Genomic DNA, 27,997 nt, shown 5'->3' on the forward strand with positions numbered 1-27,997 from the left:
CTATATCTCTACGTTTTCCTCCCACCGAACTTCCGGCCGCGGCCACTGTCACATCCGGCGGAGAAAGATGGCATCGGAGCGCGCGGTTCCGAGCGACTTGTTCCCGCTGGTGCTGGCTTTCTTGCGGGAGAACCATTTCGACGGGGCGGCGCGGGCTTTTGGGAAAGCGGCTGGAGTGGTGAGGCCCAGGTGGCGGGCACGGCTGGAAAGGGCATCTTCCGACGTGACTGCAGGACAGGGGAAGCCCCGCCGCAGTTTGGGAAGTTGCTTTGGGGGTCTGCACGTCTATGGTGGGCAGGGCAGCCAACGGGAGGTCGGCAGGACAGATGTTCCCCGGGGCGGGGAGTGAGGAAGAAGGGAGGCTGGAGGATATTGTGGAGGTCGATTGCAGCCTTTAGGGAAGCTTACGTGGAACCTTATGGGAATAGTGCGGCTGCACGTGGCATTGAAAAGAAACGCTGCTACTCAACTATTAGTCACTGGGGGGTTGGGGGGTTTCCTCAGGATTTAGAGTAGTACACCCCCTCTTCGTCCCTGCGTTATTGCTGCCTCTGTACTGCCCTTGCTTAGATATAAGCATGTAGCACATAACACAGGGGTGTCCAAACTTGGGAACTTTAAGACTTGTGGACTCCCAACTCCCAGAATTCATGCTGGATGGGGAATTCTGGGAGTTGAAGTCCACAAGTCTTAAAGTTCCCAAGTTTGGATACCCCGGACATAACCGTACAGGTAGTCCTCAACTTACAACTACAGTTGAGCACAAAATTTCTGTTGCTAAGTGAAACATTTGTTAAGTGAGTTTTGCCCCGTTTCACCACTCTTTTTTGCCACAGTTGTGAAGGGAATCACTGCAGCTGTAAATTAGTGACACCGTTGTTATGTGAAACTGGTCTCCTTGTTTGACTTTGCTTGTTAGAAGGTCGCAAAAGGTGATCACATGACCCTGGGACACTGCAGCCATCCTAAATGTGAGTTGCCAAGCATCTGAATTTTGATCATTTGACCATGGTCAATGGTCACATGACCAAAACATATCTCAGAATTGGTGTTAGAATCCAATCCAACCAGAAAACATGAGTTGTGACCCAGAGCTCAGATATGACAAAAGAAACACATATTCATCTTCCTCTGGCTCTAGATAGGTTAAAAACTACTTCATTTTCAGATCCAAGCTTTCGCTGAAGAGTTAGACCAAAGTGTATCTCAGAATTCATGTTAGAACTCAATTCAGCCAGAAACCTGAGTTGTGACCCAGAGCTCAGGTTTGAAAAAGAAACACATGGTCATGTATGTGAAAAACGGTCATATATCACTTTTTTCAGAAATCTAACTTTAAGCAATTACTAAATGCACTTGTAAGTCAAGGACTACTTGTACTGCCATTAATACTATATTATATATTACTTGTATAACTTAGTTTCTGTATTAGTTTTGGCTTTTATAGGAAACAATGTGCACTAAATTGATGAATCTTTACTTTTAAAATTTAATTTAAATAGAAAACCTAGAAAAAATATTATTTCTTCAATTTAATTTAATTTAATTTATTTAATTTATAGACCGCCCCCTCTCCCCAAAGGGACTCGGGGCGGTGTACAGACCACAATAAAACAATATACAAACTCAGATAATTATAAATACCCATTAAAACAAATTATATGGTAGGCTGTACATTATAGTTAAAAATTAAAACAACCTATAAAATTTATCCCTAAACATTTAAAATTTAGAAAATACAGGCTAGAGGGACACAAAAGTTACAGTTAGGCCAGGCCAGCTAAATTAAACAGGTGGGTCTTTAGTTTGTTACGGAAAGAGCGGAGATCGGTCGTTATTCTAATGTCGGGGGGGAGGTCATTCCAGAGGGTCGGGCCCATCACAGAGAAGGCCCTACTCCTGGGCGTCGCCCGCTGGCACTGCCTAGTGGACGGCACCCGGAGGAGTCCCTCCCTGTGAGAGCGAATCAGCCGCAGGGATGTATGGGGCAGGATGCGATCCCGCAGGTAGCTAGGTCCTGAGCCATGGAGCGCTTTAAAGATGATAGTCAATACCTTGAAACGCACCCGAAAAGCCACAGGTAGCCAGTGCAGCCCGCGCAGGAGAGGTGTTACATGGGAGTATCTGGTACCTCCCATAATTGCCTGCGCGGCCGCGTTCTGGACCAACTGCAGCCTTCGGGTGCATCTCAAGGGAAGCCCCATGTAGAGAGCATTGCAATAGTCCAGTCGGGACGTCACCAGTGCATGAGTGACTGTGCGCAGGGCGCCCCGGTCCAATAGGGGGTGGAACGCCTTCCTTGCCACGGCCATCACATGGTCATCCATTGACAGCCGGGCATCCAGGAGGACGCCCAAATTGCGCGCCTGCTCCACGGGGGCCAGCTGTTCGCCCCCAATGGCCAGTGATGGAGCCCACTGGTTGAACCGGGGTGCCGGTAACCACAGCCACTCCGTCTTGGAGGGGTTGAGTTTGAGTCTGTTACTGCCCATCCAGACCCGTACGGCCTCCAGGCACCGGGACATCATTTCGACGGCCTCGTTGGGGTGGTTCGGGGTAGATATGTACAGCTGAGTATCGTCAGCGTACAGATGGTACTCAACCCCAAAACCACGAATGATCTCACCCAGCGGCTTCATATATATGTTGAACAGGAGAGGTGAGAGGACCGACCCCTGCGGCACCCCACAAGTGAGCGGCCTCAGGGTCGACCTCTGCCCCCCCGTCAGCACACATTGCGCTCAGCCAGAGAGGTAGGAGGAGAACCACCGCAAAACGGTACCCCTCACCCCCAACCCCTCTAGACGGCGCAATAGGATACCATGGTTGATGGTATCAAAAGCAGCCGAGAGATCTAATAGGACCAGGATGGAGGAACAACCCCCATCTCTGGCCTTCCAGAGATCATCCACCAACGCGACCAAAGCCGTCTCCGTGCTGTGGCCGGGCCGGAAACCGGACTGGCGCGGGTCTAGATAATCAATTTCATCCAAGTGGCGTGGGAACTGTTGTGCCACCACACTCTCTACAACCTTTGCCAAAAAGCAAAGGTTGGAGACAGGACGATAGTTAGCTAATATAGCTGGATCCAGGGAAGGCTTCTTGAGTAGGGGCCTCACCACCACCTCTTTTAAGACGGCTGGCAAGAACCCCTCTCTCAAGGAGGCGTTGACTAACTCCTGGAGCCAGCCTCGTGTGACCTCCCAGGATGCCAGTACAAGCCAGGAGGGACACGGGTCCAGTAAACATGTGGTGGCTCGCAGTTGACCACGCAACCTGTCCATATCTTCGGCAGTAACAGAGTCAAACTCCTTCCAAGATGGTCCCTCAAGACTCGCCTCTGGCGTCCCTCCTAGGCCACTGCAGGGGACCCACTCGCTGCGGATCTGAGCGATTTTGTCCTGCAGATATTCCCCAAATTCCTCTGCTCTACCCTGCAAAGGGGCTTCCTGCGGCCTCTGTGAAAGGAGGGAGCGGGTCACCCGGAACAGGGCGGCAGGGCGGTTGTCTGCGGACGCAATAAGAGCGGCACAGTATCGACGCTTGGCCACTCTTAATGCCACAAGGTAGGTCCGTAAATAGGCTCTTACCTGTGTTCGGTCAGATTCAGAGCATGAAGATCTCCATCTAAAGTTTGAAGTGTTACCTTGCTAGATATAATTTCTTTCTACCAGTAATATTACCAATAATAACAAACTAGTTCTGCTGATGCTTTTTGTTTAGTAAACCAAGCAAATTGTACTGTGGTCTGTTTAAAAGCATTTATCAGTGCTTGAAAAACTGGTGACATTTAAGTAGCTGAATTGTTTCATTGTTAAATATACTACATCTAGTCCTCAACTTAACAACCACAATTGAGCCCAAACTTTCTGTTGCTAAGTGAGAAATTTGTTAAGTGAGTTTTGCTCCATTTTACAACTTTTCTTGCCACAGTCAACCGTTAAGTCAATCATTGCAGTTGTTAAGTTAGAAACACCGTTGTTAAGTGAACCTGGCTTCCCCATTGACTTTGCTTGTCAGAAGATTGCAAAAGGTGATCACATGAGCCCGGGGCACTGCAACCATCTAAATGTGAGTCAGTTCTCAAGCATCTGAATGTAAATCATGTGACCATGGGGATAGCACAATGGTCATAAGTGTGAAAAATGATCATAAGTCACTTTTTACTGCCGTTGTAACTTCAAACAGTCACTAAGGGAACTGTTGTAAGTTGAGGACCATCTGTATTTGTGGGGAGAATGCTTTATGTAACAGCTCTGTACTCATGATATAGGATGTTTGCAAGATGACATGATTTTTTATATGTATCTCGAACCAGAACTTTTCAATCACTGTATATAAAATATATAAAAATATTTTATCTCCCCCCCCCCCCCCCCAATTTTCATTTTCTTCATTATTCTTTTGTAGACTGAGCAAGATCCAAATGCTGCTTCTCTCCTTGATATCTTCAATTATTGGCTAAAGTAAGTAGCTTCTGTTCAGGAAAAAGATGATATATTTCTGTTTTAAACAATTTAGCTAGCTAGCTTAATTTTTAGTGATTTGACATGAGCTTTAAGTCTTTCTGCTGTGGATGTAACTAGCAATAATTAAAAGGCTGGGAGTCTAAATTAGGGCTGCAAACTTTGCAGCCTTCTGGGTCCTGTTTGTGATGGCTGGAAGTTGTCTCATCAATCCCAGAAGATAGGGAAAATGTGACATTTGTTCTAATACTTATTTCTAAAGGACACTCTGAAACCAGAGAAAAAAAATCAAGTATGATTTAACTTGTTCATTTTACAATTGACAGTGAATACAATGATGTTGCCCCAACTGTGGCATCCTATATGGCTGTAGAAGGATGCCGCACTTGGGGCAAGATCACTGCACAGTAAGCAGATACATGGAATAAAAATTAGCAGAACACAGAATATATTGTGGCTTGGGGTTTAATAGGATTGTGATTGAACCAAAATTTGGAATTATATGGCTCTTCCGGTTTTGACTACAACGAAGTCCAGATGCGTCTTCCAGACTGAATAATCCCATTACCTTCTCTGCCTATAACTGCTATGCTCCTAACTTAGCCTTTGACTTGTTTCTTTCTCCAGTTGTCTCAGCCAATTTTTCTGATTTTTTTGGTGTTACACTGTGCTCCCAACCTACACCTTCCCCATTCCCGATGCTGTCCTTTTCCCCTGCTTGAATTCAAGTGCAACAGGAGCAACCTGACTGGTCTATCTACCTTTCTCTTGATTATCTCAGCTCCTTTTCTCAGTGTGCTATCACTATCTTGGTATTGCTGTCCCTGCAACACATATCTGGACAAAAAAAATGTGGGTTCTGGGTCCAAACAAAACAATTGTCTAGACAAGGGCAAGGTACGCTCTTTTTAGAAAAGGTTTCATCTTTGTAGTTGAGTAAAATGCATTTGTTATGCTTAACCCATGACCATTTGTTCAGTGACTAAGCTTGTAACAGCACTGAACAAATTGTGATTAGGAGAAATCTCAGAGTTCCAGCCATCCCAGCACTCCTTTGGTCATGTGATCTGTGGGTTTGGCAACCAGTTTGAACTTATGATACAGCACCCTAGAATCACATGTGTAACCTTCCCTAGAAAGTCAGTGGGGAAGCCAGCCAGTAAAGCTGCAAGTTTTTGAGTAAGTCCCCTCACAACCATACACCGTCTTATGACTCATCATGCTGGCCCTTTTCTACACCCACAGCACTCCTCCAACCTTCATTACTCCCTGACGCACCTTTCATCCACTACACCTTTCATACATACCTTGGTATGTTCCCCCCAATCTACATCTCTCTTATGCCCCCTTGCACACCCTCCCTGATCTGCACTGTGCTCTTGCCTACCCTTCTGCACTCTCCCCATTTCTCACCTCTTCTGAACTCTGTGCATCCTCCCTCTGTGACATCTAGTGCACTCCCTTGCATCCTCCCAGACCTTCGCCACACACCCTTTGGTTTTCTCCCCCACCTGGCAGCAGCCACCTAATTACTTGCTTTCAACTTTCTGCTTGCTTTCCCACTGCTTTAGCTGTGAGACGCCAGAAGGAAGATGCCTTACCAAACCACCATGAGAGCCAGTGAAGCAATAGTAACCTGATTTGTGCTTTACAACTGCATTGCTTAGAGATGAAAATTCTAGTCCCAATTGTTATAAATTGTAAAGTATTTGTGTATAACTTGATGAGTTTATCTGCTAGCAGCTTTATGTTATAAAGGAACATATATTTGTAAATAAATGAGATGTGCTTCATTTATACTATACAAAGAAGTAAAATTAAGGTTGTGGGGATATTTACTAGTAGTGGCATTTTTATACTAAATTATTCTGTACTCCTTTAATATTAATAAACTTTGTTTTCCCAAGAAATATTCATTGTATACCAGCAGTAACTACATTATGTCTGCAGGCATTATGAATGTTTAAGTGGGACCTTTGGGATTGTTTTTAATTACAAATTGAGATAAAAATGCTATAATCACAGCTTCTTGACTAGATTAATCTTTATGAATATTTAGATGAACGTTTTCACTTCCCCCCACTTTCTATATTGGAGCATAAGATGATCTCTTTTTTAGTCATTGGATATGCCCAGCTGTGTTTATCTTCACACACTGGCTACAATCATATGTCTGCTGAACATTCCAAAACTTAATATGGAATAGTGATACTCTTACACTTTCTCACTCATCCACCCATTCAGATCACCAATTGCCAAAAAACAGCAAGCATTTGCAAATGGTGTGAAGAAGACAAAGAAAGAATCATCTAGATATGAAAGTTCCAGTGAAAATGAAATCCCTCCAGTCAAAAAACAAGGTGAGGCTTGCTGATTTATGTCTAGTGTAATATTTCATGCTTTTCCAAAGTGGTTTGTTATATTACTGATACAATTTCTCACAATTAATTCCCCTTTGACTCAGAGAATGCAGTTTCAGCAATAACATAGCAGATACTTGTTTACCATTATGAAGGAGTTTTTTTCAAGTCTTCCAATTGCCAGAATGCATCCAAAAGTATTTATTTCAGAACACCCAAATTCAACCACAGTTTCTTGAGGTATGATACTTTGAGAAGCCGTCATTAGCAGACCTGTTTAGATAAGCTCCATGTCAGGCCAGTTCCAGCTCAGAACCCTTAAGAAATAAAACCTTTCAACTCCATTTGGTTGAAATGATAGATTCTTTTACTAGGTTAAGTGGTTGCAGCAAAAGAAAGGCTAGATCTTAAGATTCCCGCGTAAAACATATTTTTCCCCTGGCCCTTCCCCCTTGACTAGTCCATCTCCATCCAATTGCATATTGTTTCCATGTTTTGGTAACAGAATGGATGGTTGGCACTATGAAGCAGTTTCACATTCCGTTCCCAGACCTTGTGTATGCTGGTTCTCACACTTCTGGTTTCCGTCCGGCTGTCACCCTCCTTTACACTTATCTCCATTCTCTCCATTCCATTTCCCCTTCCCCCCCCTCCCTGCACTTTATTGTCATAAATGCCAGCAAAGCATAAAAAGCTGAAGATGGCACATCTGACACTCCATCTATGAATGCTCAAAAAGAGACCAATCAAAAGTCAAGGAAAGAAACAAACAGACCTAAATACACTCTTCTTACACCTGTTAACCAGCATCCAAATAAACAAGAGCAATCAAGATTCAGTATCACCTAAAAAGCTATTAAGGAAGGCTGTTAGTATAAGCTACCATATAAAGGTATCCAGGAAATCCCACTCCCTCCCCCACCCACATGTTACAAAATGCTTGCAGGAATGTTAATGATGATGTTGATGATACCTGGTAATAAAATGCTTGCAGGAAGAGCAGCATGTCTACAGAATAATCCAACTTCTTATAGAATACATGGTGTGGGAATTTCTACATACCTTTCTACCACTGTCAGTAGGGGAAAGCAAAATGGTTCCACACTGAGATTTGTGCAGCATAGTGGTCTTAAGGGAATGTGCAAAATGAAAATCATAAAAAGTTTTGTTCAGAGTTGGAACAAAAAATATTATTTAGAATATCTCACTGGAATTTTTAAGTGAGTTCTAATGTGACAACAAATTTGAAATATGTCATTTCCTGCCATAGGAAATTCTGGGAATTTGAAACAAGCTCCTTGTTTCCTTGTGTTTCCACCTGTGATTGGAGGTGTTTTTAGCTGGTTTGACTCTTCCATTGTACTGACAAATAGGACAAAACCATTTCTTTTGTGGCTCTTAGGAAGCTTTAAAGAGCCTCTCCCTACCTGTGTCAATTGACAAATACTAGAAAAAACACTAGTTCAAAATTGTCAGAGTTTTAGCAGCATGACTATTGTTATGAGATAAACCCAGGAGCACCACACAGCACACAGCATACAGAGCCTTTAGACAATTAATAGTGGTTTATATACAAATATATACAGATATACACATGGTAGAAAAATCCCTTCCCACTCAGCTACGCACACAAGGAGAGAAAATAGGATACCCAATGAGAGAGAGAGAAACACCCTCTAATAGCCACCTATATATAGACACCTCTTAAAAGGGAAATGACTTGTGGACCTCATCAGAGTCTTAAACTGGAAATACCTATATTGCTGAAGCATCCTTATTGTGTCAGCTTACAGTTTACACCTTACAACCTTACATCAGCTGGCAGCTATTAAATCCTCATTACTTGATACTCCTCCCATTTAAAGCTGTACAATGATAATCTAAATGCTTTGACATAGTCTTTATAGTTTTCTACAGATACAGGTTTTGTTAACATATTAGCTATATTACAATCACTAGAACAATGCTGTAATTTGATCAGTTTCTCCTTTACAACTTCTCTCACATTACAGTATTTAATGTCTACATGTTTACTCCTATTTCCGATGCGATTTCCTGTCGCCATTGTTATAAATGCAGCATTGTCTTCAAATACTGGTACACCATCTTTTACATTAACATGTACAACTTCCAGTAATTGCACATACTTTGTGTATTACCAACATTCCCTGGTAATTCTGAGATTCGTACCGAACACTATATGCTCTGACCTCACTTGGAGTAAACCGTTCAGGAGGTCCACCCTTATTACTTCTCTCAGATTTTCTTGGACTTATGAGTTCCTATGTCACTATTTCCGGTCTTTCAACTTCTACATCTATGTCATCTGTGCTTTCACGTTTTATCATAGTTCTATCCTCTTCTACATCTCTGTCTGACTCGGTCTCATCTTCCAACAGATTAGAACTCTGTATTGGCATGAACACTTCATTATTAATATGTATCATGTTCCAATTGTTCTGTTCTGTGAAACTAGCATACCTTGAGATGACTAATCACTTAGTACCATCTATAAACCTGTATCCTTTTGTTCCTGGCTCATACCTAACAAACTGAAGCTTTCTGGCCTTTGTCTGACCTTTTCTCTTAGTAGTTTTCAGGATTTGCACCCAGGCATAATTACCAAATGTTCTTAAATGAACTAAAGATGGTTTCCTTTCATGCATCAGGAAATATGGTGTTTCCTGTATTGCTTCACTCCATAACCTGTTAACGATATAATTTGCTGTCTTTACGGCTTCTCCCCAGTATGAGCAAGCAGTGCGTCTTTCATTGTCTGTAGCGCACCATTTCTTCTCTCAGCCACACTGTTTTCAGAAGGCAAATATGGATTTGTTTTTCTATGCCTTATGCCTAGACTGCTTAACCACCTTTGAAACCTCTCAGACATAAACTCTGTTCTCCTATCCGTTTGTAGCTGGCCTACCTTACATTCATGCTGTCGTTTTACAAGTTTTACCCATTTCCTAAATTGTTGCAATACTGCAGTCTTATTTTTCAGTAAATAACAATATCCATATCTACTGTAATTGTCTACTATTACTAAGGCATATTTCACTCCTCCTAAATAAGGTGTTATAGGACCAACCAAATCAGCATGAACCAATTATAATACTCTGCTTGTAGTTCTTGCAATTTTTTGCTTACAGGATACATTTTGGCTTTTGATTCCTTAGACACAGTATAATCTAAATATACATTACATTTCTTTAACTTCAGCCCCTCAGCTATGTCTGGCATTTTTTTCAATACTTTAAAACTTGCATGCCCCAATCTTCTTTGTAACAGGTGTAAACAATTGTCATGTGTAGGAGCATTTTTAAGTTCACGTGCACAATTATGTTCTTGCATTCCCAGAATATACAGATCATTCTTTTTTAACTCCTTGTGGACATATTTGTCCATTTTTCTTAATGATGTATAGTCCCCCAGCAAATACTACTTCATAACTCTGACTGTCTAACATGGATATGCTCAACAAATTATACTCTAAAGTAGGTACATATAATACGTTGTACAATGTAGCACCTATTTCTGGTGCATATACACATTACCTTCCCCTTTTACAGCAGCTCTCTGTCCATCAGCCAGACTAACCCATGTTTGCCATGCTCGTTTCAAACCAGAAAACACATGTGGATCGTTAACAATATGCTGGCTCACCCCACTGTCCAACAACCACGTATTCCTGGTGTGTTCAGTTGTTGACTCTGCCAGGGAAAATGATGCTGGACAACCACTCCACATTTGCTGCTTAGATCTGCACCCTTGTCTCGCTGCTCCTCTGTTCCTCCTCTCAGGACAAGCCTCTGGAGACACTCAATAGTATCTGTAGCATCTCTTCATGAAGTTAACTCTTTCAGTTGCTCTGCCGCTGGCATCCTGGACTGTTGCAGATGCTGGTTTGTGCTGAACGCTCTCTCCTCCCTTTCCTGGTCTCCTCTCCAGCCATTTCTGCTCCTCCTCCAACAACCGACCAGTTAAATATGCCATGGTTAAATCCTATTCTTGCATGGACTCTAGACTAGTCACAAGAATGTCCCATGAACTGTCCAAGGAACTAAACACCACATACACCTTACGTGCTTCAATAAAAGTCATTCCCCTTTCTTCCAACTCAAGGAATGTCCTTCCCGTATTCTGAAATGTGTGGACATAACAATCTTCCGGCCTCAGCTGTGCCTTATACAGTTTCCTAGTCAGCAACACCTTACTACTCGCAGTCTCTGTCATATACACACTGTGCAACGCCTCCCATCAATTGTTCGCAGACTGGAGACCTCTTACGTGTAGCAGCTGACTGTCTTCTAAAGCAAGAATTATGCTGGCTAATGCTTTTTCATTTCTCCTCTGGTCACCATCATCCAGGATTAGTAACAGTCGTCCACAACTCCTCCCTTTGCAGATACATCTCCATCTTCACACTCCAAGAGAGCTAGTTTGTCTCATTCAGCCGAGACACCAGGAAACCTCCTCCCATTATGCCGACGGAAGCTATGCTGCCTGCTAATCACGATGTAAACCGTGTTTAGCAGACAGCATGTAAGATGTAAGCCACCTTACATCAGCTGGCAGCTATTAAATCCTCATTACCTGACAAAAATGAAAGACAAGTGTAAACCAAAGCCATCTTCATAAGGAATGAATTCTGGGTGTCTTCATCCATAGGTATAAAACATCCATTTCATGATAAATCAGGTATTCCTTCCTGCATCTGGAGCATATCGCCAGTTTGGGGAACTCCTTTCTGACCCAAGGAACAAAACAGCATTTGCTACAGTGCTTGTCTGCTGAAAGAAGCTTCAGCCACAATCTATACTTTGTTTGTAGTCCTTCACAAAGACTAGACTGCTGTTCTTAGTGGAGAAGTTAGCTAAAGTGAACTTATTCGTAGCAGAATGGATACTTGCTAAAGTACACTGGCTTCAAAGCAGAGTAATAGACTGGGTTTTGTCTGATAAAGTTAAACTGCTATTTTTATTCTTTCTACTTTATGTATTTTGATTATAACGTATGTTTATATGGTCCTGTATTTTTATATCTTTTATTTAAAGTTTCACAAAGAACATAAAAAGGAACAAAAAGTAATAAAGTAGGGGGAAAAGGCAAAAGTTCAGAAAGAAAGAAAGAATTATAATTTTTTCATTTCCTTTGCGGCAAATATAAATACAATTACAAAATTATCTTTTACTCTGTGATTACAAAAGAAAGCTCACTCCTTTCTATTCATTTTTTCTAATCATTAAAACCACAAATCATCTGTATTTTTTCCATTTTATACAAAAAGGGTTTCTGGTCAGTCATAAATGTAGATTTTTTTTTTCTTTAGGAAAAATTGATTTAGTCATGTCTACAAGTTTTTTCATCCTCACCAGCCATTCTTCTGTTAAGTGTTAATTGAACTATTCCACTCTTGAGTATACGGTAGTCTTGCTGCAGTTACATATCAAACGAACAAAAGTTTCATCAATTTTTTTCTAGTTGCTTATCCATTAGTCCCCAAAGAAAAGTCTCTGGTTTCAATTGTATTTTAATCTTTAAAATCTTCTGAATTAATATATGTATTTGTATCCAAGATTCTTTAGCTTTTTAATATTTCCCAAAAGCATGATAAAGTGTTGCTTCATATTATTCATATTTCTACTAAAGATTCAAAATATCTTTTACATTCTAGATTATTTCTCTGCTGACAAAAACTAATGATACATCATTTTATAAAAATTCTCTTTAAGATTGTAACTTAATATAACCTTCAATCCTTTCAAACACACATTTTCCCATTGGACCATCTGCATACTATATAGACAATTTTTTGCCCATACATTATTTCACTTCTGTTTCATGTCTCAACAAAAAAGTATACATTTTAACAAATTACATGCTAATCATTAGTATATAATTCAACCTCAATATTATTTTGTTCAAAATCAAACATCTTCCTGAATAGAATCTAAATTTGTATTTATTCCATGCTCTTCCATGCCCACCTAATGGTTTTTAAAATCTATATTTACTTAAACTTTATCATATCATAAATATCTATGCCACCCAAATCTCAAATTGTGACTTCCTAAATAGCCTCTTAACAACCCCCAGTCTCATCCAAGCAAAATATAGCTTCAAATCTGGTAGGATTGATCATCTTTTCTTCACATCTTTAATATCTTGTATTTAACTCATGGCTTTTTCCTTTGCCATACCAATTTATATATATTCATCTGCCGTTGTTTAGATGGAACATACTATATATTGTAGTGTATTTTTGATTTAGATTAGTGGGTGCTGGGATTTATACTGAAATTTAATTTTGTTTTTGTTCTAAACATTCCAGAATCTTTAGAGCGGAGCAGTTCTTTAGATTTACTTTTTATGATTTATAAAATCTTAGCTGTCCACTGTCATAAAATATAGAAGCTGATCTTTGATTTTTGAGTAATAACGATCTATTAATATTATTTTAAATTCTAGCTACGAAACCAGTGACTGTGCCCCCAGTACCAATAAAGTCAACTTCAGGCAGTTCTGAGAGCAGCAGTTCTGATGACACCGACTCCACAGACTCTGAGCAAGAAGGGGAAAAAACAGCAAAGGTTTGGTTTTAATTTTCCACATTTAAAACTCATCCAAAGGAAGTAATATAAATTCAAAACATAGAATCAAATAAGATATATGCACAAATCCCAACAATGAAATCATAAAAGTAAAAATTAGCTGCTGTTTGGTCTAGTTTCTGTACTTAAAAAAAGTTGATGCAGTAAAGTACCTCACCAATCCTGGTATGGCAAACAGTGCATCTAGACATGACTTACTGCTTCACTAGTTACAGCTGAGCATATGCAATGGTGATTTAGATAAGGAATGTTATTAAGTCTCCCTCCACCAGGTTCAAGGATAGAACATTGTATTGTAGGAAAAAAAACATTTTATTGGCTGCAACACATCATATGCCAAATAAGGTCAATGAGGTTCTTGAATGTAATTGAGGAAATGAAGCATTATTTTTCCATTGCAAAAAGAATGGAGTTTTGAAAGAACAAAGAGGCAATATTTCATTAGCATAGTTTCTTTCTAAAAAGTTACTACCTTTTGTTTTCCTAAAGTTCTGTCTTTTTTCAGCTTATCATTATTCCTTGGCCGCCTGTTTTTATGTATGAGCTGATAGTTTTCGATTCCCAAGGAATGTGTTTTTGTAGTGGGGATAGTTGCTTAATTTAAATCCATAGAGCTGAGCTTTATTTTCTTTGTGAAGATATATTGGAATAAGGCCTTTTAACTCAATCTCTCCCATTGTCTTTTAATGCTAGGTTGATATAAACTTCTTTCTGCATGAGGAAGAATATATCTTTAAGAAGTAGTTTGGAATAGTGAAAGGAAATTGATGAAAAGTTCCTGAAGTACAAGTTGCAACTTTAGATCTGTCTGCTTGTAGATCAAAGTCAAGAACGTGGTTTTGGCCTTAGTGATAGCTTTCCCCAGATTTGTGATTGTTAGTACTTGAACTGAAAGAGAAAAATAAATTGCTATGGTTTTTTTTTTAAATATAAGAAATTACATTTATCTACAAGAACAAATAAATTTCTTCCTTAGTTTAGTTTCATACTATTTTAGGTGGCAAGTTGTTATTGTGTGACTGCAGCTCCTAATCCAAATCTCAGTGGTGTGTTAGAAATAAATCAAACCATGTACAAGGTGATTTTGATAAAATTAGGGTACACTTGTGTACTTCACAGCAGAATTTTGCTTTGAACATTTTAACTGCAGAAGGAATCAGAATGTTACCTGACTTACATATCAAATTATCTTATTTGTGGCCCTCTGTGCATGAAAGGAATTTGCAGAGGGTGTATTTAAAGCACTTGATTAATTGTTTTTCTTGGCGATAAAATTTAGCTAATACTTGAAGGCTTCTCTGAACCTGGGACAAAGAAATAATAGTGATGCCATAATTGTATAATTGAATTAGGATGGATAGATGTTAATGCTGAAGAATGAAATCTGTTACGGTTTGAAAATTGCAAATGCAGTGAAAATATTTCTTGAAACACATACTCTAAACTGGCTCACAGATTTTAATCTGATTTTTAGTTTTGACAGTTGCTGTTAGGATAGAAAATAATGTGAAACCAACAAAGTTGGGGTACCCCTCACTTCCTGTTTTACTCAGATACTTCAAGAGAGTTTTATTATACCCTCAAATTTTATTTTATTTTGTAAAAAGTTTTTTATTTTTCCCTTTCAAATTCATTCACAAATATACATTTTTATAATTGCTATTAACATTTATCTATTCATCATTAATCTTTATTGTTATTTTCTTACAAATATATAGAATACAGTATGGGTCACTTTCTTGCCACCCCGTACTTCCATCTTATTTTGCAACCTCGCTCCTTCCATCTTCTCAACCTTTCTTCTCTGCCTTTTTCTTTCCTCCTCTTCTTCCTCCTTTTCTTCTTCCCCTCTCTTTCCCCCTCCTCTCTTCTCTTCCTTTCTTTCCTTGCCAAATATATTTTCCTATTATTTTATTTAATTTTCCAAACTACTACTTTTCCAGTTTTATTAGTATTGTTTGAAACAAAAATAATATTCTTGGTAATATATTCATCTTAATTACCACTATTCTTCCCATTAATTATAACTATTTGTTTTTCCATTTCTCTATATCGGTTTCAGTTTGATTTCTTAATTTATAGTAATCATCTTCCTTGATACTTATACACCTTGAGGTCAGTTGTATCCCCAAATATGTCACTTTCTTTAGTATTTGAATATCTAATTTCTCCATTATTTCTCTTTTCTGTATTTCTGTTATATTTTTCACTAGAATTTTTGTTTTATCTTTATTAATTTTCAATCCTGCTACTCCTCCATATTCTTCTATTTGCTCAAGTAGTTTTGGACCTATTGGATTTTCCATAATACCGTATTTTTCGGAGTATAAGATGCACTGGAGTATGAGACGCACCAAGGTTTTGAAGAGGCACATTTTTAAAAAAAAGTTTTTGCACTCTGCAGACCTCCCCAAAACGATCTTTTTTTTTTGCAAAAATGGGCCCTCTCCCCCCCCCCCCAAAAGGGCATGAATAGCTTTTAGGAGGCTTGTAGAGTGCTGATGGGGGGTGGCTCATTTTTTTGCTCATTTCTGCCCTTCCCAGCCCCCAGGAGCACTCTGAAAGCCTCTTAAGGGCTCTGCACGGCCATTTTGGTGAAGGGAGAAGGGTTTCAGGAGGCAAAAAATGCTGTATGTACAGCTTAGCCAATTTTTTCCACTAGGTTTTCTCCCTTTTCCTCTTCAATATTTTGAAATCTTAGATTAATCAGCCTTGTCCGCCCCCGGAAGCCGCTGCTTCTGGGGGTGAAGAGATAGTCAAGAATCCATTCTCCCCCCTTCCTTTTGCCTTCTCTTTTTATGTCCTCAGTCAATCAGGGAGTAAAAAAGTTTTTGAATACAGTGTACCCCAAGGTAGTATCACGATCTTACCCAGATGCTCCAGCATGCTTTCTTCTTTCTCTTTGTGTGGCCATCCCTATTCGCAATGGCTGTCTTCCATGCCGCTGGGTCGGGAGCTATTGCAGGCGCTCCAGGGGGTTTGCGGCGCTCCTGTTCACGTCTGCAGAGAATAATATTTAGAAATCGTTAGGTGCCTCTTTTAATAACACAGCTCTCCTAAAATAGGTGCTGAGTGAGAAGAATAATAGTTTTGAACAAGCTACACCCATCTGCTGTTAAAGTCTAGATCCATCCTAATTACATTATATTGTTTGACACTGATACTGCTCTATCTTGATAGAAGGGAATAATTCTCCAATCAACCATTCAAAAAACAAAGTCCCAGAAGACATCTAAGGATTCAAGTTCAGATTCAAGTTCGGATTCAAGTAGCTCAGAAGATGAAACTCCAAAGCACCAACCACCAAAGTCAAAAGGAGCCCAAAAAGTCATAAAACTGGCTTCTACATCAGGTAACTTCAAGCTATATGTTTGTGAGTAATTCAAATGATGTGTGAAAGGAGTAAAGGAGACATGAATGTATTTTTCGGTTCCCATTTTGTAGATTTTATAAAAGAAAATTTAGTCATGTTCTGGTATTGAAACGTGTTGAAGAAATCTTAAGAGTGAGGGAAAAATAGGATAATATAAGTTGCTTGTGACTCAGGTTTGCTCCATATCTAGAGAAACAGCAATGCCCTCAGGTTGAAATGGAATAATTAAAAGACAAATTTGAAAAGGATCAATTAGTTTTGTTTCATTTGTAAGTTCAGTTCCTGCTCAATGTATGAATCCATGTAATATACAAGAGCAAAGTTATTACTGTTGCTTATTCCTTGGGCTTAATAAGTTGAATTTGTGTTTTACAGTGCTAATGATTCATATTTTAAGTATAGAAAATTGACTAATTTCCTTTGAACTTTGGTTGGTTTCACGTGTTGCCAAGTCAGCTTGGATGTGGTTTTTGAAAATATTTTTGTAAAGATAAATTACAAAGATATACTTGTAAAAGAGAGGGAGGATTGTTAAAGCTATATACAGTATTTAAAGCTACATATCTGATTATCTGATGTTTCAATTTAATGGAAACATTTTAATCGCAATTGACAGCAAAACCTACCAAGGTGATGTCTAAAACTACCAATGGCAAGGCAGAGAGTAGTAGCAGCAGTGATGACACAAGTAGTAGTGAGGATTCCAGCTCTGAAGAGAATCAGCCTGTCAAAGTAAGTTATGAATCTTTGGTATGATAGCTAAATAGTAATTATTTATTTTTGATGAAGATAGAAAACTAAATATCCTTCTCTTCAGAAAAATTGTAAAGTATGTAAACTGCCAAGAGTTATTTGAAATTGCAGTGTCAATGAATTTGTTAATATATAAATAAAACCTCCCTCATTTTCACATTTATAGAAAACCTAGTAGTGAGAGGACTACTGCGTACATTTGTATTATATATGTCTGTGTGTTCCTAGTGTATACATGTGTGTTCCTGCACGCATATATAAAATGGATATTTTGAAGACTCTTCTGCTGAAACTGGCTTGCAGAATAACTTTTTAATGGAAAATAAGACCTTCTAGAAGGCAAGTAAATGTAAGTCATGGTAAAAGTATTGAAAAGCATCATTGTAGGTAAGTTTTCTAGATGGGTGCTTCATCTGATTTATTTTGTGAGTCATTCCCATGAATATCAACTATGGCAAGCATCATTTGTTTGTTAATAATTTTGACTACCATTGTCTGCCATTGCCATGAGAATCTGCAAATTATAATAGGATGTGTTGCTCTAAAATATGTTTGAATAGAAGTTTAACCTGAGAAATCTATTGATGAAAATAGATGGTCAAGTTGATGCCCACAATTTTGCACACAAAATGTTGTGTTACATTTGTTTAATAGGACGAGTTTAATGCCTGAAAACCTGTGCTGCTCTGTTACTATAATAAACCATTTATTTTCTCCTCCTTTTCTCTTCCTGAAAACTATCCAGAATGCTGTCAAATTCAGCATGAAAGAGTGCAATTCAGTGCTCCTTTTTTGGATTGCAAGGTGAATTCTCGACACTCCCGTTAAGCTTGTTATAGTATTGTACTTCAATATACATTTTGGTGTCAGGAGCATCAGTCACCAGTTGGGCTGTAAACCATCTAATAGTGGATGACTAGTAGCAAGAAAAGTTATGGGCATATCATTTTTATGAGTTTGGTGTTTGCAAGGAATTTCTCTTGAATTACTCTTCTAGATTCTCTTAAGTTTTCAGAATAAATTGCTCTAGCAAGTTAAAAGACACTTTAGTGATTGAGGCTAAAACTCAGCTCCCATATATACAAGCTTCTATTGCCAAAATGGTTTTCTATGCCTACTGCATGAGAAGAAGCAGAGTCAATATCCAAAAAGACACATAATAAACAAGCTTTTGCAGCAAAATAAGATTCAATATTGTTGTACGTTGAGCAGTCACAAATTTTAGATAGAAGGTCTTCAACATAGAGAATTGTCGTTATGAAGGTTTTTTTTTACCCTTTCAATAGTATTGCAATGAAGGAGGTACGTAAGTTTGACTTATCAAGATAATTACTAACATTCATTTTGTCTTACCTTTATTTTTGGATCATCACAGAAGTTATTTCTGACATGGTACTTTTGAAGCAAATCATATTTGTCTATAGCTAGATGATCCACCACTTTAAGTTCCTAGCCCTAACTCACTTTAAGTTACCCCCACTTTCATGCCCTCTAAAACTGTATGAATAATATAAATGCCAAGCATCTGAATATTAATCAGATGAGCATAATGTTACAAAGGTTGTAAGTGTGAAAAACAATTGTGTCATTTTTTTCAGTGCCTTTGTAACTTTGAACAGTCACTAAACAAACTCTTGTAAATTGAGGACTACCTGTATTAGTTTTTTGTATTTGTTATTCACACTTTGTTGGAAAAATATAATCCCAAAATAGTTTATTATAAACTTCCTTTAATACCTTGTTTCCAATTAATTTTAAAAATTTTGTCTTACTAAATGGACTTTTAATACTCTAAATCTTACATGCTTTACAGTTGCTTTTCATCAAATTTTCATCATCCTAGTCAAACATTTCTCAAAGATACTATTAAGAATATTAATTCTAAATATCTTAGGCAGTACTTTGAGTTTCCATCCGCAGTTAATTGTGGTCTGTGAACACAGTAGAGAATACTGCCCAAGAAAGTGAGGTATCTACTTAATGGATTCTAAAATTAGGCAGGCAGTGAGAGGAAATGGTTAGGATTAACCAAAGGTTAATTTCAGCAGCAAATGTAGAAGAATTCTGAAAACACTCTTAGGCAATGGGGAACAGCTGATCCCTAATCTTATCCTGTGCAATGATATCTTAACAGCTTTCCATGTCTTTGACCTGGGCATTTGCATATAAGCAGTGTTTGACTGAATGATGGTCATCATGAAAATGGTGTTTGTTAGATTGATGTTGGGACAATTTTAGTTTTCATTTTGTTTCGTTTATAAGGGTAAGCTGAAGAAACTTCCACACTGTAAAAATATCACTGCTCAGCCACTTCCGGTTAAAACCAAGCAGGTAAAGAAGAGCAACAGTGAGACTTCTTGTGACAGTTCAGAACGTGAGAAACTAGCCTCAAAGCCGAAGCGTGGTGAGTTATTAAAAGAAGCTGACTTCTTAATTTATATGAAGATCTAGATCAGCACTGGATCAGGGAAAACACACACAGACACTCCTTTTAAATATATAAACCAGATTTTATGAAAACCTGGATAAAAAGAATGAATTGCCAGGAGCTTTTCTGTTGCTGTGCTTAGGTTGTTTTTTCCCCTTAATATTCACTTCTGCTTGCTCAGAGGAAGGACCAAAGAATAGTCTAACAGTCCAACAATACTTAAAAATCAAGTTTGCATTCTAGATTTTTGTTTTCTGAAATAATGTATTGATAAATGTATCATAAACGTGAACAGTAGATATAATTTTTCTATTTTCTATTGCTACATTCTATATGTATGTGCATGTGGGTGTAATATATACAACTGCCCATACACATATAAGTTGTAGCAATTGACAAGCTAATCCCAAATTGTTTTTCCAGAGGAAAAAGTTAGAAAATTGCCTTAGGAATATACAGAGGTCATTCATCAAATGAATAAGAAAGTGTTTAGAAGAAAATGGCAACGCAATTCATGTAGTTAAATCATGTACATATGTCTACAAGACCTAACTTTTGATTTATCCTATATTATGTTTTTGTGTGTGGCTGTCCCTCTCTTCCTTCCTCCCTGCTGTGTGTTATTGCAGGAGAGTACTCTGCTGTGCCACCCCCTTTAGCCATAGAATCAAGGAAAGGCAAAGCCCACCCCATAAAAAAGAAGACCTTTAAGAAGAATGGAGAGACTAATGAGAAAAAAGAGCAAGTGTTCACAAAGAGACCATCAAGTATGTTTCGTAAATAACTTGTATATAAAGCTGATGAGATGTGTATATTTAAAGAGATTGATTCAAATATATCTTCTTTTAAATACTTGACTTTTGGTAAAGAATCAAATCAAATCTATGGGAGAGAAATATAGTCCTCTGGTAGATGCATTCTTATTAATGAAGAAAAATTTCCTTTATTTATAGGAGGAATTTCTAATAGAGGAAAGGATGCACTATTTCCCATTAGACAGAAGGAGACATCTAATCCCTGTGATAGATGTAAGGAAGAAGAAGGGGTGGTATTTTTTTTCCTTAGCAGGGTTTTAGGCTCAGGAAAATAATTTTCAGGCAATACAATCAATTTGTAATGCTTGCATATAACCTAAATGCATCATTTATTAGTCATGTGCAGGTTGAGATTAGACATTAGTAAGGCAAATAAATGAAATGGTTAACTGGCATCTAGGGCGGGCTTTTTGTTATTAAGTTGCCTGATTTGAGCAGTATATGAGAACAAATTGTAGGATAATTGGAGCAGTCAGACCACCCCAAATCAGGTCTCCCAAAGAAGTCACCAATCTTCATCAGTCAGAAATTGGAATTTCCAAATCACAATTGCAAGCTATTAATCATGTTCAGACTGCTAAATGCCCACATTTTACTGAGGTTTGCTTTTGATTTGGCAGGTGGTGAGAATAGTTCCTTTGTGGTGTGCATATCTTGGGCTTATACTACTTTACTATAAATGTGTCTCTGTGTTCCTCTTTTTAGTATATCTGAATTTTCCCCAAGTTTTCTTTACCACAACCTGACAATTATCTAACGCCACAAAAGAGGATTGACCATCCCCCAAGCCCTGCCACTGTAAAAGTGGATCCCTGCAAGAGCGGGGAGAAGAGGGAAAGTGGCCAAGTGAGAAGTGGGGCCATCCCAGCTGGCCAGGCACCAAAGCACCGCTGCGAGAGCCCAATCCAATCCAATCTCTGTGTGCGCACGTATGTGTGTGTGTGAGAGAATCCGATCCAACTTCAAAGAGTTGGGCTGGCGGCGGTGTTTCTCTCTCTCTCTCTCTCTCTCTCTCTCTCTCTTTCTCTCTCTCTCTCTCTCTCTCTCACACACACACACACACACACACACTTCATTGAATCGCTCCCTCCCTCCCTTCCTTCCACTGCGCAGTAATTGCTGGTCCCCACTTTCTCACTGGCCTGCATCGCCCCACATCTTCGTTCTGGAAATGTCAGCCCCCTTTTCTGCCACTTCTCCAACCTGCATTTTGTTCTTCCTTCGTAGTTTTTTTTTTTTTTTTTACAAAAATCATATGGTAGCTACCGGATCCTCAGCTGATCAGGAGGAAAGTTTGTGTGCTCTGGATTTTGAGGCAGAAAAGCAAAGGGAGGGGGGATTTCAGAGGCCCTGGAGAAAAAGAGCAAAGTTCTTCTGTTTACCATCCGAAGCGGGTGCTAAGGCCGGTTCTGCTCCTCCACACAAAACCTCAAGGACTTTACAGAACCATTGGGGAAGGGAGCCTGACCTTCCTCGTCCAGCTCCAAGTGGCCTAGTTTTTCCGGAGCTTAGGGTCCCTCCATATGAAGGAGGAACACAACACTGGTTGGAGAAGCGGCAGAAAAGGGGGCTGCCATTTCCAGAATGGAGACAAAGAACAATGCAGGCCAGTGAGAAAGCGGGGACCAGCTATTGCTGCGCAGTGGAAGGAAGGAAGGGGGAAAGAGAGAGACAGAGAGAGTGATCTGATCCAACCTCTCTATGTGTGTGTGTGTGTGTGCCTTCTGCTTGGTTGTGGCTGAGCAAGCAGAAGAAGGGGGTGGTGGCCACATGGGCTTCTGCTGGACAGGACTGCTGGTGCTGCCATCGTGAGGCAGGTATTAGGGTGTGGGTGGGTTGCCTGCGGGGGTCTTGAGGTGCACAGTTGTGGGGCAGCTCCAACCCCCCTTGCCTCACCTTGTGGCCCCTGCACCAATGCGCTACTTGGCCTCCTGCTTGGTTAAAATGTCGGGGCATTGGTGGGCTGCCTGCCTAAGGTGCACAGATGCGGGGCACATGGAGCAGCTCCACCCACTTTGCCAACTACCTTACCTGACTTGTGGCCGGACCAGTGTGCTGAGCAACCAGACAGTGGCATGGAGTGGGTGGGTCTTAACTAGGGCTTATTTTTGGGTAGGGCTTATATTAGGTGCAGGCGTGAAAACCCAGATAGGTCTTATTTTTGGGGAAACCATATGTTGTAATGTTCATAAAAAGGTACTTTGCATTAACAACACATGATCCCTAAATGTTATAGGGAACTTAGCATAAATAGTACAGATCGTTCTTGTTCAATCTATAAAAAGTATTTGCAGCTATTTCTGCTCAGAACAACTATAGTTTTAGGTTACAATAGTACCTGTAGATATTGCTACATGATGCCAGCTTAAGAGCATATCTATGAACTCTTATTATCTTGGAATTGTCACAGGGAATATAATGAAACCTTTATATTTTTTTCCTCTAGCGGAAGGGTCTGTGATTAAAAAAGGATTTGCCCCCAAATCTCTTCCTGTTTCTATCCAAAAAGGAAATAGTTCTTCAGGGAGTGATTCAGGTTAGTAGCCTATCATATAACATGTGATCTCTCTATTAGGGAGTTCTATAGTGTTGATAGTTATAAGCAGCCAAGTACAAAATGCCGTCGGTGCTATACAATCTTCCAACGTTTTTGAAGTAAAATTAAATGTGCCAGTATAAATGAAAGCTATGTGTGCTTTATTTAGATTCTAGTTCTGAAGAAGAAAAGAAAGTTTTGGTCAAATGCTCTGCCAAAGCCGTTTCAGCAAATGGTGCTGCTAAATCAGTTCCATTCAAGAAAGTGAGCAGCTCCTCTGATACTTCAGGTACTGTGGATAACATGGTAAATCAAATGTCTTCCATTTTAATATTTTGTATTCTTTCATTGTAGAGCAGGAGTTTTGTTCAGTCTTCAGTTACTTATAGACAGAAACCCAACATTAAAAAAAATCTATTAATATTTTTCGTACATTGCATGCTTACGGTACCAAAATGTAAATTTAAAATACACCATAAGTTAGTAATAAAGGATTATGAATTGTTAAAACAAGCTACTTAGGCAGAGGTTTGTGCTTCGAGCTTGCTGCTTGGCTCTCATATATTTCATTACCAAACTAGGCAACATCTTCAGCAGGATTTGGGGTGAAGTGACTTGTTCGTTTATATAGATCCTGGGTGATCAGTTCATCTTGTGACTGGTTGAATCACAAGGCTGATTCTGGTTGTGCGGCTTCTGACAGGTTGCTGTGAGACATGAAATTTAACTGGTGAGGGTGGTTGATTCTGCCATTGGCTGGTGGTTTGGATTGTCTGCTTCCTTATCATTTTGTATGCTGTTTCTAAGTCAATGTGTTTGTTGATTGGACTCGTTGGTACAATACCAGGCTTTGAAAAGCTCATGTGCTTGACTGGTTTTGGCATGGACAATGACTTTGGCTTGGTCCCAGTCAAATAGGTATTGTTTGTTGTCGATGTGACTGGCGATCAGAGACTTTGCGTTTGACAACCTACTGGTGGTGGTCACGGATTCTGGATTTTAACTGTCATCCTGTCCCATGTAGAACTGGTTACAATTATTGCAACTGATTTTGTATGTTACGTTGGTGCTGTCTTCCTTCCCTGTTTTGTCTTTGATCTTTGTAAGTTTCTTTCTGAGTGTAAATGTGGGATTGTGGGCTGTTATTCCTAGGGGTTGCAGTAGCCCGGCAGCCATTTCTGATATGCCTTTGATGAATGGCAGAATCTGTGTCTGTGCTGTGCTTTTCTGTATGGCTTTCTGGGGTTTGGATGTTACGCATCACAGTATAAAATTCCTGGGGTAGCAAGTAGTAATTCCTTGCAAAGAAAAATGTTTCTGTTTTTTCTTCCTAGATTCCGATAGTTCTGACAGTATTCCTGAGAAAGTTGCAGTTAGGACAGGCATAAAGAAAGTGAAGAAACCTCTTGGAGTGCTGGCAAAGAAAGTAGAAAGTAGCCTTGAAAATAAGAAAGTTCATAAAATAAAAGGCACAGAGGCTGTCAAAACAACATCCAAATCCAGCACCCCTATCTCTAAACCAAAGAGTTCTGAATCAAGCAGCTCAAGCAGCTCAAGCAGTGAAGAAGAGACTCAGCCATCCCAGAAAGCAGCTGGCAAACTCTCAGTGGGTAGCAGTTTGATCGTTAGCAAGCAAACCCCAGCTGAGATCAGGACCTCTTCTGAGAATTCCACTGATAAATTTAAAATATCTGAAAAAACAGAAAAAAAGAGAGGACAAAATAACTGCAAAACAGCAAAAAAAGTGCTAAAAACTTCAGCCAACTTGGTGGGCAAAACATCTGCATTAAAGACTCCAACATCTGAAGAACTGAATTCCGCAAACAGTAGTAGTTCTGATGAAGAGGCCACAAAGGAAGGTTGGTAATTTTTCATGAGGGAAGTATTCAATACAATGGAATTAGTTTGAATATAACACCAAATCAAATATAATAAAATAAAGGGGAAAAATGCGATGGAATGTGCATCTAGTAGGCGACAAGGTTTAGTTTGGCAAGATTCTGCTTGTTAGGAGTAAGTAATTGAAGGATTGTAGTCATTTGGATCTTGCTGTGTCATATTTGGGCTTGGTTCTGATACCATATTTAATATGATAGGTGAACAACATCCCTGTCTGTCAAGAAAGACTTTTTAGTGGCTCACAGCACCATTTTATCCATAGCTTAATCATACTTTGGCTTAGACAGCATCAAGTTATAAACCACACTGGATTATTTTGCTTAGCATGTTGTACTTATCCAGACATTGGGTGAATCAGTTCCTGCCGATTAGAGATATTTAAAATAACTATTTCATACCTGAATTTATAGCACAAATGAAACTCTTTCCTGCTCCACAAGCTGTGTATTGATTAGACTGCTACTTACTTAGAATGAGATGGTTTTGTGGAAGCTTACTATTCCTGTGAAATGTAACAGGCTTATCCCCAAAAAAGCGGAAAAGGAAAGATGAACAGGAGTTGGAGACCCCAGACATCAAGAAGATGAAAGCCAGAAGTCCTCATACATTCCCAAAATCAAAGCGGGTAAGGGTTGAGAAAAAGGATTTTATGATTTTATTTATTCCACTTTATTTATTAAACGTATTGGCTGTCCATCTTATCACATGGTAACTCTTTCCTTCATAACTGCAAAAGCTGAATTTGAATTGTATTTTACAAGGTTTTTTGAAAGGTATTATGAAATGGTTATGGATGACCTTGTATCTGGTTCTAATGTTTGGTGACTCTAAAAACAATTTCTCAACTAGAAAAGCTCTTAAGTTGCCATTTTGAAGGATTTGGTCAGAAATCAGATATATCATAGGCAAGTAATCCTCAAATTACAATTGCAGTTGGAATGGGGTTGTTACACAATGAGGCTGTGAAGTATGATATCACGTGCCGTCATTTAGTGATGCCTCACAGACCCAGTTGTCACAATCCAAGATGTGTGAGTCATTAAGTGGAAAGAACAAGGTAATAAATAGGGGTACTGGGGAAAGGGAAAGGAGGCTCAACACAGGATACATGTGAGTTTGGGGGAGAAGGGCTTAGTTGGCCATAGAGTGCTTGTGATCACAAGCAGGCCAAGAAAAGAAAGCACTGTGTTGCGTGCATTCTTATATCCAAGTAAGAGAGGCTCAGAAAAGAAGGTGGAATGAGTGCAGTTGAAAGGAGAACGTGGAAACAGGATGCAGGGTACATGAGTGTATGTGTGGGCAAGATTTCAGGGAAGCCAGGTACATGGGATGCTGTGTATGTCCATGCACGTATGCAATTGCAAGTTGGCCAGGAAAAAAGGGTCTGGTTTGTGTGCAAATGAAGTGGAAGGAGGGCACACTCCGCAAGTGTGTAAAGACTTCACCCAATATCTTCACACTTTCTTTGTTGGTTTCCCATTAATTTTGCCTTTGCTTGGAGGAAGCCAGCAAGGAAGAGCACAGATTGTTCTCATGTGACCATGGGAGGCCACGATTTATTATAAGTACAAAGTTCTTTTGTTCATGTTACCATGGGGATGCTGAAGTGACAAGAACTTGGAGGATAGGTCATAAGTCCCTTTTGTTTAGCACCTGGAATGATCCTTCCGTCAAAAATTAAAGACTCACCTGTTTCGATTAGCTGGCCTGGCACATTCTTAGTTTTTACCTCCCGGTGGATATATTTTAATGGGTAATTTTGGGTAATATTTTAACTCCTGGGTTATTAGAGTTTTTAATGTACTATATTTATTATTCTATACACAGTCTTGCAACCTCCTCCACCTACGTATTTAATTATTTAACTGTTTTATGTATGTATTTTATAACGCATTTTAGTGACTGTACACCGCCCCGAGTCCCTTTCGGGAGAGGGGGCGGTCTATAAATACGAATAATAAATAAAAATAAATAAATAAATATCATGAGGACTATTTGTATCTTTTTTCTTCTGCAGCAATCCAGTCCTTTTCGCAGAATAAGAACAGAAGAGATAGAAATAGATGTGCGAGTAGCTAACAATTCCTTTGATGCCAAGGTAGGCATAAGCATTCTTCATGCAGTAGTCTCTACAAAATAGATACTACCTGGACAAACTATAACAAAATTGCACTATTTGCTATGTATATATGTCTGTCTGTGTTTATGTGTTTGTTTATGTATTTATTGCAACCTACACTCATAGACTCTGGGAGGTTTATAAATGCAAAGTGATAAAAACCATTTATGCTTATTAATGCTTTGTGGCTAATGATCATCAATTGTCTTCTTTCCTAGAGAGGAGCTATAGGTGACTGGGGTGAAAAAGCAAATGATGTTCTGAAATTTACAAAAGGTAAATCCTTCCGACATGAGAAGACAAAGAAGAAAAGGGGAAGTTATTGTGGTGGTACTATCTCTACACAGATAAACTCCATCAAATTTGAAAGTGACTAAATTTCTACCATATTGGGAACGGGATCCCAATTAAATAATGAAATGTCATGGATATTTCTTCTACAACCTGTTGTCTTAATTTTTTATGGGAGGATGGCTGCCAGTTTCCTATGTGATAATGGGACTTAATGGAGATATGGGATTGAGTCCTTTGGATTTGTCAGAAGTTTCTAACTTTGCATCACTTTATGTTACAGAACACTTGATAATGTGATAAATAAACATACCTTATTTCTACTAATTCTTCCTCTGATGCTCAT

General features: G+C 39.2%; 1 protein-coding gene across 2 annotated transcripts; it reads left to right on the plus strand.

Annotated features, from left to right (window-relative positions):
- The first annotated feature begins 20 nt into the window (after positions 1 to 20).
- On the plus strand, positions 21 to 27,978 carry NOLC1 (nucleolar and coiled-body phosphoprotein 1). 2 transcript variants are annotated; one of them, XM_081954555.1, is made up of 14 exons: positions 21 to 178; positions 4,411 to 4,466; positions 6,711 to 6,826; positions 13,295 to 13,416; positions 16,618 to 16,789; positions 17,427 to 17,542; positions 19,826 to 19,967; positions 20,621 to 20,758; positions 23,253 to 23,342; positions 23,512 to 23,631; positions 24,677 to 25,201; positions 25,760 to 25,866; positions 27,259 to 27,339; positions 27,579 to 27,978. In XM_081954555.1, exons 1-14 carry the CDS (start codon positions 68 to 70, stop codon positions 27,735 to 27,737), a joined length of 2,055 nt encoding a protein of 684 aa, XP_081810681.1. In that variant the 5' UTR covers positions 21 to 67; the 3' UTR covers positions 27,738 to 27,978. The 2 variants fall into 2 exon arrangements, with proteins under 2 accessions (XP_081810681.1, XP_081810682.1); XM_081954556.1 differs by having other exon boundaries at positions 19,895 to 19,967.
- Positions 27,979 to 27,997: the final 19 nt, after the last annotated feature.

The sequence above is a fragment of the Natrix helvetica genome, assembly GCF_964273705.1.
Source record: "Natrix helvetica genome assembly, chromosome: 5".
Taxonomy (NCBI): Eukaryota; Metazoa; Chordata; class Lepidosauria; order Squamata; family Natricidae; genus Natrix; species Natrix helvetica.

Excerpts from the sequence above, each read along its gene's own strand:
- NOLC1 (XM_081954555.1), top strand. The coding sequence starts at position 68 with ATGGCATCGGAGCGCGCGGTTCCGAGCGACTTGTTCCCGCTGGTGCTG. Across the intron at positions 13,417-16,617 it reads AAGGGGAAAAAACAGCAAAG|AAGGGAATAATTCTCCAATC; the intron begins GTTTGGTTTTAA and ends CTATCTTGATAG. Across the intron at positions 20,759-23,252 it reads GTTCACAAAGAGACCATCAA|CGGAAGGGTCTGTGATTAAA; the intron begins GTATGTTTCGTA and ends TTTTTCCTCTAG.